We start from the raw sequence: 13,234 nt of genomic DNA on the forward strand, positions 1-13,234 counted from the left end.
TCGTTATCCGTCTTGAGAAATGTCTTTTCGGTGTGAGATCTCTTAACTTCCTTGGCCATCACATCTCGCATTCTGGATCTGTCCCAATGGCGACAAAAATTGAGGCTGTTAAACAATTTCCACAACCAAAAACCATCAAGTCACTTCAAGAGTTCCTCGGGATGTTGAATTTTTACCATCGTTTCATTCCGAGACTAGCTGAAATACTTCGACCCCTATATAGTGCTTTGAAAGTCAAAAAACAACGCCAAGCACTTACGTGGACGCAAGAAATGTTGAAAGCCTTTACTGACGGTAAAAATGCACTAAGTAACGCTACAATGTTAGCCCATCCTTGCTTGAACTCACCCCTCGCTTTAACGTCTGACGCCTCCGACCAAGCTGTGGGCGCTGTCCTTGAACAACTTAATCATCAAGGTAATTGGGAACCATTGGCATTTTTCAGTAGGCAGTTACGTAAACCTGAACCGAAATACAGTACCTTTGATAGGGAGTTGCTTGGCATTCACTTAGCCATCCGTCATTTCCGTTTCATCATTGAAGGGAGACAATTCGCTATTTTTACTGACCATAAACCATTAATCCATGCCATGTCCAAATCAACTGAACCATGGTCAGCTCGTCAACAAAGGCACTTATCTGCCATATCCGAGTTCACAACTGACATCCGACACATTTCTGGAAAAAACAACACTGTCGCAGATTGTCTCTCAAGAGCAGTTACAAACTCAGTCTCAATTGGCATCGACTATCAAGCTATGGCGGAATCCCAAGAAAATAGCATTGACATACAGGCTTACAAAACTGCATTAACTCTAGTACCGCATTGGGGTCAACCGGAAATAACGACCGGTTCCCAGCACTTGCCTAGCAAGTTTGAATGACGTAGCTAACATATAGCGTCACTCGGGTTTGATCGCGTCATTTCTTACGTCAAAAACTTGCTTCATACTCAACCCAAACAGCTTAAATAAACTGTTTGCTGATTGGCTGAAACTAATAATATCAACCAATCAAACTTCGGCTTTTATTTCATAAAGAACACAATGGAATTTTTACTGAATCAAGGTCGGGTCTGTTACAACTGATGCCCGTGTCACTTGGAAAAGGTGTGTTACACTTAAACGACTGCGGCGTAAGTGAGTTGGGAATGGTGTGTTACGTTTATACAGCGGTCGAGGATCGGGGTTAACAAGCCTCAAAATCGTCAAAACATCCGTTGACTCGATCCAGAGTTAATTTGTGACATCTCAACTGGCTACCCAAGACCTATCGTTCCTACCGACTTCAGAAGACCGGTTTTCAAAATTATTCACAATATGAGTCATCCTGGAGTTAAGGCCACAGTCAGACTTATCAGCAAGAAGTTTATCTGGCATGGTCTTAAGAAAGAAGTGTCAGCATGGGTTAAGCAATGTCACAACTGCCAATCTTCGAAAATTCAAAAACATATACGAGCACCGTTAGAAACATTCCATGTCCCAGGAAAGCGATTCTCACATATAAACATTGACCTCGTTGGACCATTACCTCAGTCAAGGGGTTCACCCATCTCCTTACTATAATTGACAGGAACACCGATGGCCTGAGGCAATACCGTTACAAACCACAACAACAGAAGAATGTGCAAAAGCCCTGATCTCCAATTGGATCTCGCGGTTTGGTATTCCTGTTGATATAATTTCTGACAGGGGCTCACAATTTACATCCACGCTATGGAAACAGATGGCCAGTCAACTTGGTGTGCAGATTCATCACACAACTGCGTATCACCCTCAGTCCAACGGCATGATTGAAGGGTTTCATCGGTCCTTGAAATCATCCCTCAAAGCTCGTCTAATAACTCCAAATTGGGTGGATGAGCTACCTTGGGTTCTGCTTGGTTTAAGAACTGCACCTAAGGATGATATCGGTCATTCTTCAGCTGAATTAGTATACGGAGAACCTTTAACAATCCCTGGAGAGTTTATACCTGACCATCCTTCAGACTTCCACGCTAAAGACTTTTTGGCAACCTTTCGGCAAAACGTGTCCCTTCCATTCACCACGGCCAACACATCATCACGGCTATCATCAAACAAATTTACCCAAGAACTTGATGTCAGCGAAATATGTTTACATCCGTGTTGACACCCACCGAGGACCCCTTCAGAAGCCGTATACAGGTCCCTATGTTGTCATAACCCCTGGAGATAAACAATTCCTGATCGATGTTGGTGGCAAAGCAGAACGGATTTCGATCGACTGACTTAAAGCTGCATTTGTCGATTCTACGCCACCAGTTTCCCTTGCCACCCCACCTCGTCGTGGACGCCCACCGAATACGAACAGAAAGTTATCGAACAGAAACATACAAAACTCCCGTACTGCTTCTGATGATACTAACGTAGTGCCTACTAAGAAGCTATCTCGCTCAGGACGTACCATTAAACGACCTCGGTACTACAAAGATGACTAGTCCGTGTTTGGGGGGGCATGTGTGGCGATCTCCGTTTCCTACGAACTACGAAGACTTACCACATACTGCTGACTGCAAGACTACTCTACACGTCAGATCAGACAAAACGTAAACATGAGAGAACTCATTAAATTTATAAAATTCACTACACATTGCTTTCATTGTTTGTTGTTTCCAGTAAAGTAGATGCTACAGGACATCATTAGGAACTGGACACAAGGAAGAAGTAATGTGGAGACCATCAGGGCAACAAACGACAGAGAGGGTTGGTAAGGCAGGATCGGCCACACTTGGAAGCAAGGCACCAAGTGATGACGATCAAGAAAGTACCATAATTTTCTCCTTTTTTACTTGGGATATGCACATTGACAGCAATACTAATTCTGACTGAGTCAATCAACTTATTTAAAAAAGAAGAAGAGAAATATTTCCAATTCTTACCTCTTTTGTGCATCTTCATACGATTCTGGTTCCCGATTGGCAGATACGGGAGATTCTGTTATGGGTAAAAAGGTAATCAGTACTTCTATGGTACATTGAACTACAATTCAAATCACACAAACTTTTAACATTTCTTCTTGTCCAACACCTTTTAATGGTTGTTGAAAGCAATTTATTTTCAAGATTTCAACATTTATTCTTTTTTTTGTGTGAAAGAGCATTTTAAGCCTATCATAAATTGTCATTTAGAGAATATTACCTTTAGTATCCTTACTGCAACTATGATGATGATGATGATTATTATTATTAGTATTATTTACTATTATCATTATTACTAGTTACAAAGCAATTACTTAAATATCAAAATTGGAGTAAACAAGTTATATGTTTTCAGCCATGCCTTGGTTTTTCTCTTGTCTTTTCTTTTCCAGAAATGGATCGGCACTAGGCGCTGCTTCCTGAAAGGAAATGACATAATTTGAAAAAAATTACAAACGAATAAATACACTATTGAATAACTAGTTTTATCCTCTCAAACCGCAGAAGCAAGTGTTATATTACAGTTGCATTTGCCAGAACTATTGATAAAATACTTGTATGCTTCTACAATTAAATAACTTAAAAAGATATTCTTGATATTAAATAATATTACACAATATATCTGAAAGTAAAGGCAATTGAAATTGAGTGTTTTGTCAATATTCATCAAGTTGCAATTAAGTTTCCCTTCCCACCTCCCCCACCTGATATGCTTCAAGTTTGCATTAAAAAAAAAGTATATAAAATTATACAAGTACAGTCAAGTCTCTCTAATCCTGATAGGTAGCTTGGTACAGATTTTTTCCTCTTTATTTGTACACCGTTTATCTGGAAATTCTTGTTTCCGGAGTCAAACACTTATTTTGGAAACAAGCCATTACAATATAGAGGTTTTACGACTCTATGATCACACTGACCAACATAGTCTGTCCGGCTACTCGAGTTCAATTCAATGGACAAAAATTGAAAAATAAGTCCAATTTAAAACGCTTTGTCACATCCTATTAAAGTCAAGTAGGTTATCTATTTGTCTATTCACATCCAGTCATTAGCCCCATCTCCTCAATCAACATCTCTCTAATGTGTACAAAATGCTGGAAACAGAGGTGTTGGGATTATGGAGACGTGACTGTATACTGATAATTAAGTCTGGAAAAAGACAAATCATGGGATAAACAAAAAAAACAAATCATGGCAAAATATAAAAAATGACAAGACGCATTAAAAAAACCATAGCTTCATGGAGCCGAAGTTTATCCTGGTGGTGACAGTGATAAATGGAAATTTAAAATTGCTTGCTAACCTATGGATAGGACATGGGAACTCTATACCAGATCTAACAGACACAACTACACTCCCACTGCACGGTGGACAAAAGGTTGAAAAAAAAAACAAACAAAAAAAAACAGTTGTGAATCTTGTCTATTGGCATGTGTGTAAAGCAAGTTTAATAAGTTGACAAATCTCTAATAAGATGTTTAAATCTTTTTTGCCTGACTGACAAAACATACTGCAGTTATTAAAACCATCTAAGCCATTTGCTGCCTTAATAAACTATACAATTCAACGTTTAAAAACATTTTTAAAAACCCAAATAAAACATTAAAATGCACAAATGCAAATGATAGCTTACTCTCGCGCATAACTTTTTTCCTTTCCACACATGCCCATCTAGTTTCTGTATCGCTTCTTGTCTGTCTGGTTCGTTTCTGTGACGAGATAACATCAGCATTCAGCATAGCATACATAAATAAATAATATGAAATTGAATGTAAGCTTCAATTTTATTACAAAAACAGATCATTTGAACGTTTTGGGTTTCCCCTTTATCAACAAAACAGGATGAATGAAACACTACAGATGAATGAGATAATATGGTAGTTCATTTGATCTTTTTTGTAATAAAATTGAAGCTTACATTCAATTTCATATTATTTATTTCTTCGAGCTTCGAGCAGCAATATTTACATTACAGCATGGCATACATAGAAACCTCATTTTAAAACATGAATATGTTATCATAATATGCAATACGCATTTTTTTCTTTTCTTTTTTTTTCTCCTACTCCTCTTCTTCTCCTTCTTCATGAAAAATTAGACTTGAATAAAATTGATTTATTGTTTTATAATCAATTAATTAATTTATTTATTGCTTACTTGCTCCATTTTAAGACCATTCACGATGCTTCTTTATATTTACAATGCCATTACTTAGAGGTTATGGAATGTATGTGAATAGCAATAAAAAAATATGCAGTTGTCGAAATTCTTCAAAACTGTGATAATTAATGTCCGGTATTTCCTTCATTTTGATTGGGATTCCTATAATGAAATGCTTACAATGATAAAGAAAGCAAAACCTATAAAATCATGCTAAAACATAATAATTAACCACCTTAATCTTATCATTAGATCACCATGGTAACATACGAGTAGTATTTTATCATTAAACTTAAAAACAAATTAATAAATTGAAAAGCAAAGAGCACTATTATTCAAATTGTAAATTCTTACCTGAAACAGACATATGCCACTTTTCGATTTGGATTTTTTACCTTGTTAGGCTTCAGACCAAGAGAATTAAGTCTTTTTTTAAAGTCCTGTCATTAAAAAGGAAATCAAATGTTAAGCAAACAGCTTCAAAATATATACAGGGTGTATTTAATCTATGTAAACAAAAGGGATATTGACAACAGCAGCAGCAACAACAACAGTGATAACAAAAAGAAATGATTAACTGATATTTAAACAAATAATTTATATAAACTCTCTTTTTCCACCCTCAAAGGAAAATTTTCTTCAAGGTATATCTCAAGAACAAACCTAGGCATCAGCATCACAAAATGAACAATAGGGGCTAAGTTTCTCACTCAAGAAATAAACAAAAAACAAAATGATAGCCAGGCTCGAATCCAAGTTGTCTGCAATACATCATCATCTCAGCAACTTTCCTTGAAGTAATAGAATTAAAAAAAAACAACTTACATTCTCAACAACTTCTAAAAACGATTTTGGAAAATATGTTTATCCTTCTGAAAAACCAGTGAAATTTTCCTTTTTGTCAACTGGATCATATTCTGAAGCATATGTGTACACTCCTTATTCAAATCTGACAGGAACAAGAAGCTAGCTATTTCTGTATGATTGAAATATCTCATATTGTTAAAATTAATGTCTGACATCCATGAAAATCAGATTTACTTTTAATATCTTTAATGAGAATTACTCACACTGTATCCAAATTTGGGTAAATTATGAATTTGAATCTTAAATATTTCGGATGTGAATTCATCTCCCTTTGTGTATCCCAGAGGATCTGTTTTATCGTCAACTGAAGAACTCTCAGTTTTGTCTTTAGTGGTTGAAGTACTTGCAACTTCTTCATCTTTTTCATTGTGCTGCTCAGCCTTGACTATTTCATTTGAATCCTTTATATCACTTATTTCATTTTCCTTGATTTTGTCATCTTCTGCCTTCCCTTTGAGTACTGTACATGGTGAATCTGTTTCCAAAGCCCCATTATTTTTCGCTGAAGCACTATCTGTTTCTACTGGGCTCTCCATTTTGATGTCAGTGACTGCAGTCTTACTCACTACTTCTTGAAGTTTTTTATTTTCCAGCTTGACAATTTCACCTGAACCTTTAAATGCATCATTTTCTTGCTTTGCGATTTTGATGACTGGTGTGCTTTCAGTAACTTCAATTTCTTTGACCTTGTCATCTTCAGCCTTTCTTTTGAGATCTCTTCTGAATGATAGCTGAGTTTCTTCCATTTCACTTTTATTTTGCCAGAAATCTGGTGAGAAAAAACAAAACAAAATTGCACTATGGAAGGCATTGTTACAGTAGTAAACAAAACAAAAACAAAAACAAAAACAAAAACAAACAAAAAAAATTCTCCAAAACACGTAGGTACGGATTCTTTGAGGTAGAGACTATAACTCTGATGAGAATAGAAGAAACGCTCTACTTATTTCATGCTTTGCACTTTTGAAGTCTGATTTTTATTTTCCATTTATAGAATGTCTTTTTGTTTATATTTCTCCACTGCAGACACAAATGGGTGGCATAAATTCAATGATCCTCTTTGGGTTTGGAATGTAGTTATATCCTGGGGTAGCTAGAGTGCCTATTCGTTTTTTGTAGTTTTGCATGTGGCTGAGAAAAACCTGATAGCAAAGTTTTTTTTGTTTTGTTTTTTCTCCTGACAAATGAGTCAAAAAGTTAAGAGAGCATATTTTGCATTTGATTGGTTGTGCAATATGGAAGTCTCCCCCCCCCCCCCCCCAAAAAAAACAAAAAAAAAACAACAAAAAACCCCAACAAAACCCCCCCCCAAAAAACAAGGGAATTTATAGAGTGCAATATCCACTAAACGTGCTCAAAGTGCTTAACAACGGGTCCCTGTCCAACAGAAACATGTAACATGTAGAACGAGACATGATGCCTGTTAGGCGATATTACAATTTTTTCCAATAAAGACAATGCTGTTAACGGCCAGGTACTCATTCCACACCGAAGTACGGTGAGAGAATATATGAGTAAAGAGTCTTTTCCAAGGACTCAACTATGAGCCGAGCGAGGCTCGAACCCATTACAATCACAACCACCACATCAGCACCACCATCACTACACAACAACAGACATATTGTGATTGTCAACGAAACGCAAAAATAATAATAATAATAGTAATATATTTTTAAAAAACATAATTAAATAATGATAATAAGAAGAAAACATTTTTAAAAAAAATAGAAATAATAATATGTAGTTTGTTTCTATTTGTGCCCAATCCTCTTTACAATTAAGCTCTAACTCTAGGCTCAAAGGCTACTACAGTAGAACTCGGAAATAGCGAGTTCGACGGGTCCACTCCTGATTACTCGCTATTTCCGAGTTCTCGCTATTCCCGAATTGCCAGAAAGGTCACTCGGCCCGTACAAAAATATGGAAAGACAATGCGTGTGTGTGTGTATGTATGTGTGTGCCGTGCGTTGCGTGCAAATGACTGTGTGTGGATAAAGTTGGTGAGGGGGGGGGTTGAACACAGCCTTCGTTAACTACGTAATGATGGCCCAGGTTGAAGTTGATCCACCCCTTCCATTTCCATCAAGATTCGTGTATGTGCGAGTGTTTGTATGCACTTGGCACAGTGACATCTATTATTATGAAGTCCTAGACTAGCATGTTTGATGAGGTAAGCAAGCGCATCACTCAATCACTGACCCACTGAAATGATGGTTCCAACGCTCCCCTCTCTCGCTGATCGCGTCGTTCGTTAACGAATGCGACTCGCTGACCGATGCTGCGAAGTGAGGCATGTTGACATGTTACTGCCAGTGCTTACCTTCGCGCCTCGCGTGGCACCACATTGGGTGAATAATTGACCCCCACACCACACAAACACACACACTCAACCCCCACCCAAATTTGTTTCGCCAACTATGTACTCTAGATAGGCTACTATGTAATATTACTCGTAACGAAAAATAAGAAAAGAAAAGAAGCTAGGCTAAAAATATTAAATCGCCCTTGTCTGGTGTTTTGCTTTACTTCGTTCGAAGTCCTAGGCTGGGGCAGGAAATGCTCGTTATTTCCGAGTTGACCTCTTTTTCATACCCGCTACTTGCATGCTAATTTTATGACTTAATTAAGAGAAAAAACGGGGATTTAGATTTTACTCGCTATTTCCGAGTATGTTACTTTCATGTTCTACTGTACTGCATATAATTCCATATAATAACTGAAATGAATGATGTCTACTGTTGCAGTACTACTGCGAATAACAATACGACGCTATTTACAATTACTATTAGCAGTTCGATACTACTGCGAATAACGAAAAATGACCGCTATCTACTATTCGCAGTACTACTGCAAATAGAGGAAATCATTATCCACAGTACTACTTCGAATAGAGGTGGCCTTATGTCTTATGTAAAATGGAGTGTCGCCGCTCTAAAGTCTAAAGTACTTAAAGTGACTTTAACTTTTAAAGGGTAAAAAATGCTTTCTATTTCTAGCTAGACTGAGGAGTCTACTATAACTATAAGTAAGAGTAGGAGGGAAGTTAGTTAGAGAGAGAGAGAGAGAGAGAGAGAGAGAGAGAGAGAGAGAGAGAGAGAGAGAGAGAGAGAGAGAGAGAGAGAGAGAGAGAGAGAGAGAGAGAGAGAGAGAGAGAGAGAGAGAGAGAGAGAGAGAGAGAGAGAGAGAGAGAGAGAGAGAGAGAGAGAGAGAGAGAGAGGATAATAAAAATATATGACAAAACCAGTCCATTATACCTATTTCTATCAAAATCAAAGTCCCTGGTTCACGCCGCAACTAAACAACACTGACTGCTGAATGAAGAGTTACCATTAGAAATCTAGTTCTAGCAGTCATGAATCATCTGGGCACTTTAAGTGTTTCGATTTAAATAAGTTAAACCGACGTTGAAGGACATGATCGAGAAAAAAGGATTGTGGAAAAGAACTCTCAACTTTCGTTGAGTATTTGTGCATTTTATTTGCTTGTTTGTTTTTCCCCATTTTATTTAAGGGATACAAAGAAGATAGATGTGAAAAGACTAAGACCAGGGCATTTTATAAGGTACTCTTATCAAATAAACGTTTGTATACATACACAATCACACAAAATGAAAAGATTTGTCAGTTGTAATTTTAAAGATAAAACATTGTTTGCTGATTTTAGTGTTTACTAAACCATTTGTTACAAATATATTATAATTGTTAACTCTTGGCTATGCAAATCAATATAAACATAACAGTTTTTTGTTTATATTTCAAACTGTTTGCACCACAGAAATTATATTATCTGTCACATTATGAGGTAGTACAGCACGAAATGAACAATTTGGCATTTTATAGATAAACTCTCTGACATTATTAGGTAGCAGATAGAAACTGTGTTTTCCGTCCATCAGTGGACAGAATACACAACTGTGTACACCGGAAAAGATTATAAGGGCGAAACTGTTTGACCGAGAGCGAGAAAGCGAGATGGCCAGCTGTTTTAGCGCTTTCTAGGAGTAATATTTTCTTTCTTTCTTTCTTTTTTTTTTAACCTCCCTTGAAAAAAAAATCATAATTTTCAACTCCAACACGTTGACACAATTCCTGGTGACTCGAGAAGTTTTATCGATTTTAACATTTGTTAATCATTCACTTTTACTCAATTTTAAGTTTATTATTTTAATTTAGGACACAGTTAAGATTTTGGATACGAGAGACTCTTTCCTGACTTTAGAAATACAATTTGTAGATACATATGTTCATTTTGTCTTGCCTTTTGAAAGTTATATTCGTTTAATAAATATTGGAATGAAATCAAATGACATACAACCTATTTAATTTTTTAAATATTTTCCCTCTTGTTGCTTTCATTATATGTCACTTGTTGCATCTTTGTATTCTTTCTCGAATTCATGAACAGCCACTTGAAATTGTATTCCAGAAATATAACAGTAATGTCGTCTAATACTAATAGGGGAATAATGAATTCCAATAGGTATTGCTGTGAGATTTTATCCTCGTCCTGAAGTTCTGTGGGTGGAATTCCCCTTAGGGTAGGGGAACGTTTGCTGTCTTGGTCTGGTTGTTGATTGGCCCTTTACCGTGCTGTCTTCCCCATCGACTTTTTATCATTTATTCTTTCCATTTCCATATTCTTGTTCTGGAACAGGATTGAGACCATTTGGCTCCCCCTGCCTGAAATCATATAGAGGGAGGGAGATAGTTAAATGGCACTTGGCTTGTTTGTGAGAAGTGATACTTTTACTTTTTAATATATTTTTTAAATAAATCATTTCCCTGATTATGAGAGTCTTAATTGAATACGAGTATGAATAACCATCTAATACTTATCTCCTTTTTGGCGAGAAACCCCGTCTCAGTGTTTGTGTGAATTGATACTTGGTGGTCATACATTGGGTAAACTGCTGTTGGGACATATTTAGGCTTTATTCTTTGGCGCCTATAACCCAAGATTGCAGGCATATTTAGAATCGCCATTTATGTTTTGTGTACCTTTTTCTCTTTCATTAAAACGACTGCAACTAGTCATATCACACCCCCTCTTGGTGGACTCTTCGTGGGTCAACATCCTGATTAAACTATCTCTTTATCCCTCTATACTATACCATTTGGATTCCATGTTATTTACTGTCACCGATTTCTGTCCTTCAATGGGACCATTTATTGGGTTAATCAAGGCCTGTGATATTGAAAGAAACGATGCATTTATTGTTTTCTCCATATATGTTAGGTTTTACAATAATTTTCATTTGCAACCATTTGAAAGCATAATATGTCAGCCAAATTGTCTTAGACTATGCTCTCTACGTAGACCTTTTAAATGGCGAACTTGTCCACAGGGGGTAATTGACTCCCCCCCCCCCCCCTCCCCATCATGGACAAGGAGATCACTTGCTTTTTCTTCCTTTCTACTAGCCCTAAAAGACCCCAATGTTTTATGTGCCTTCAAATCTTTAAAGACAATAAAGCCCTAAAACGAATGAAGATCCCATATCTTTCTTGCGATATTGCCTATACCACAAGTGTCCAAATTCCATAACCTTATAAATAAGGATAGGAGCCCAAAAAAGTCGTGCGAGTACAAAGCAAAGCGGTTCTTAAACCCCCCCCCTCTCTCTCTCTCTCTCTCTCTCTCTCTCTCTCTCTCTCTCTCTCTCTCTCTCTCTCTCGCTATCTATCTATCTATCTATCTATCTATCTATCTATCTATCTATCTATCTATCTATCTATCTATCTATCTATCTATCTATCTATCTATCTATCATCTCTTGCTCCCTTAAATACATTCAAGACCCCACAATCATGCAATTTTTTCTTAAATTAGAAAGTTTACATTCAGACAAGTTTACAAGCAGAGGACAAACAATACAACAAGTTGAATGTTTCAAATATTTAGGCTTCAATGTAACATCCAATGGAAAATCAGATTGTGAAATAAAGAAAAGAATAGGTATGGCGAAGAATGCATTCAACCAGCTGCATACAATTATGAAAAACAGGAATATTAGCATGAAAACAAAAATCAAAGTCCTGGATTGCTATGTACTGTCTGTGCTGCTATATGGTTGTGAGAGCTGGACCATAAACAAGACCATGGTTAAAAGACTGGAGGCAGTGGAAATGTGGTTTTACAGAAGAATGATGAGGGTGTCATGGATGGAAAGGAAAAGAAATGAAGAAATTTTAGAAATGGCAAACAGAAAAAGATCACTGATAACAAAAATCATCAAACGCCAAATGGAATTTTTAGGACACATTATCCGCCACCCTGGTTTGGAAATACTCGCCTTGACTGGAAAGATGAATGGAAAAAGAATAAGAGGAAGACAAAGAATAACGTATTTGAAAGGGATAAGAACTTGGACAGATGAAGCTGAGAAAGGTGGCGCTGCTTTAATAGAATTGGCAAGAGATAGATCAGCTTGGCGGAAGATGACCTCCGACGTCTGCTTCAGATATGGAACTACATGAGATGAGACATTCTCTCTAATTGAAAGGCCACCACAATATTGCCAGGTGCCTTTGCAAAAATCCCGCCAACTTTTTGCCAGTCAACAATAGTGTTTTGTTTCAGAATTAAAATTATGTTACTCAACGCTACTCACCTATTTACAAGTTTTCCTTTTTAAAGGCACGAAGATTCGGTTTCGATTGTGTTTGAGCGGGAGTTAGACTTTCGGATATTGTTTTCACCTTCGGTTAATCTGAATTAGGTTGTGAAAGTAATATAGACCTAGACCAACAGTTCGCTCACATAGGTGCTCCTAAAAGTCACGTAAGGGGAAAAAAAGAAGAAATAATTAGACTTGATTGCTATACATTTCCTTTTTTTAAAACGGTATACAAATCTTCAAAATGCCGTACCAAAAAATGCGCCATCCGCCAGTCCATTTTCTACTACTGCGAATAGTGATTTCCTCTATACGCAGTAGTACTGCAAATAGCGGTTTCCTCTATTCGCAGTAGTACTGCGAATAGTTTTTTTCCTCTATCCGCAGTAGTACTGCGAATAGTTATTTCCTCTATTCGCAGTAGTACTGCGTATAACGATTTCCTCTATTCGCAGTAGTACTGCGAGTAGTTATTTCCTCTATTCGCAGTAGTACTGCCAAATATGATTTTCTCTATTTGCAGTAGTACTGCCAAATATGATTTTCTCTATTTGCAGTAGTACTGCCAAATATGATTTTCTCTATTTGCAGTAGTACTGCGAATGGTAGATAGCGCTTGTTTTCGTTATTCACAGTAGTAGCCAATTGCTGTG

At 37.0% G+C, this 13,234-nt stretch overlaps 1 protein-coding gene across 1 annotated transcript; it reads right to left on the minus strand.

Moving 5' to 3' along the window:
• Window positions 1-2,660: 2,660 nt before the first annotated feature.
• Window positions 2,661-12,887, minus strand: LOC144969166 (uncharacterized). Its single transcript, XM_078908273.1, has 7 exons — window positions 12,835-12,887; window positions 6,169-6,734; window positions 5,453-5,538; window positions 4,572-4,647; window positions 3,300-3,357; window positions 2,900-2,954; window positions 2,661-2,667 (listed from the first exon to the last, which is right to left on the minus strand). Exons 2-7 carry the CDS (start codon window positions 6,709-6,711, stop codon window positions 2,661-2,663), a joined length of 825 nt encoding a protein of 274 aa, XP_078764399.1. The 5' UTR covers window positions 6,712-6,734; window positions 12,835-12,887.
• Window positions 12,888-13,234: the final 347 nt, after the last annotated feature.

Source organism: Berghia stephanieae, chromosome 3 (assembly GCF_034508935.2).
Source record: "Berghia stephanieae isolate SIO BIC M18660-M18661 chromosome 3, UCSD_Bste_1.3, whole genome shotgun sequence".
In the NCBI taxonomy this organism is placed as follows: domain Eukaryota; kingdom Metazoa; phylum Mollusca; class Gastropoda; order Nudibranchia; family Aeolidiidae; genus Berghia; species Berghia stephanieae.

Excerpts from the sequence above, each read along its gene's own strand:
- LOC144969166 (XM_078908273.1), bottom strand. The coding sequence starts at position 6,711 with ATGGAAGAAACTCAGCTATCATTCAGAAGAGATCTCAAAAGAAAGGCT. Across the intron at positions 4,648-5,452 it reads GTGGCATATGTCTGTTTCAG|AAACGAACCAGACAGACAAG; the intron begins GTAAGAATTTAC and ends ATCTCGTCACAG. Across the intron at positions 2,955-3,299 it reads AAGACAAGAGAAAAACCAAG|AATCTCCCGTATCTGCCAAT; the intron begins GCATGGCTGAAA and ends TACCCATAACAG.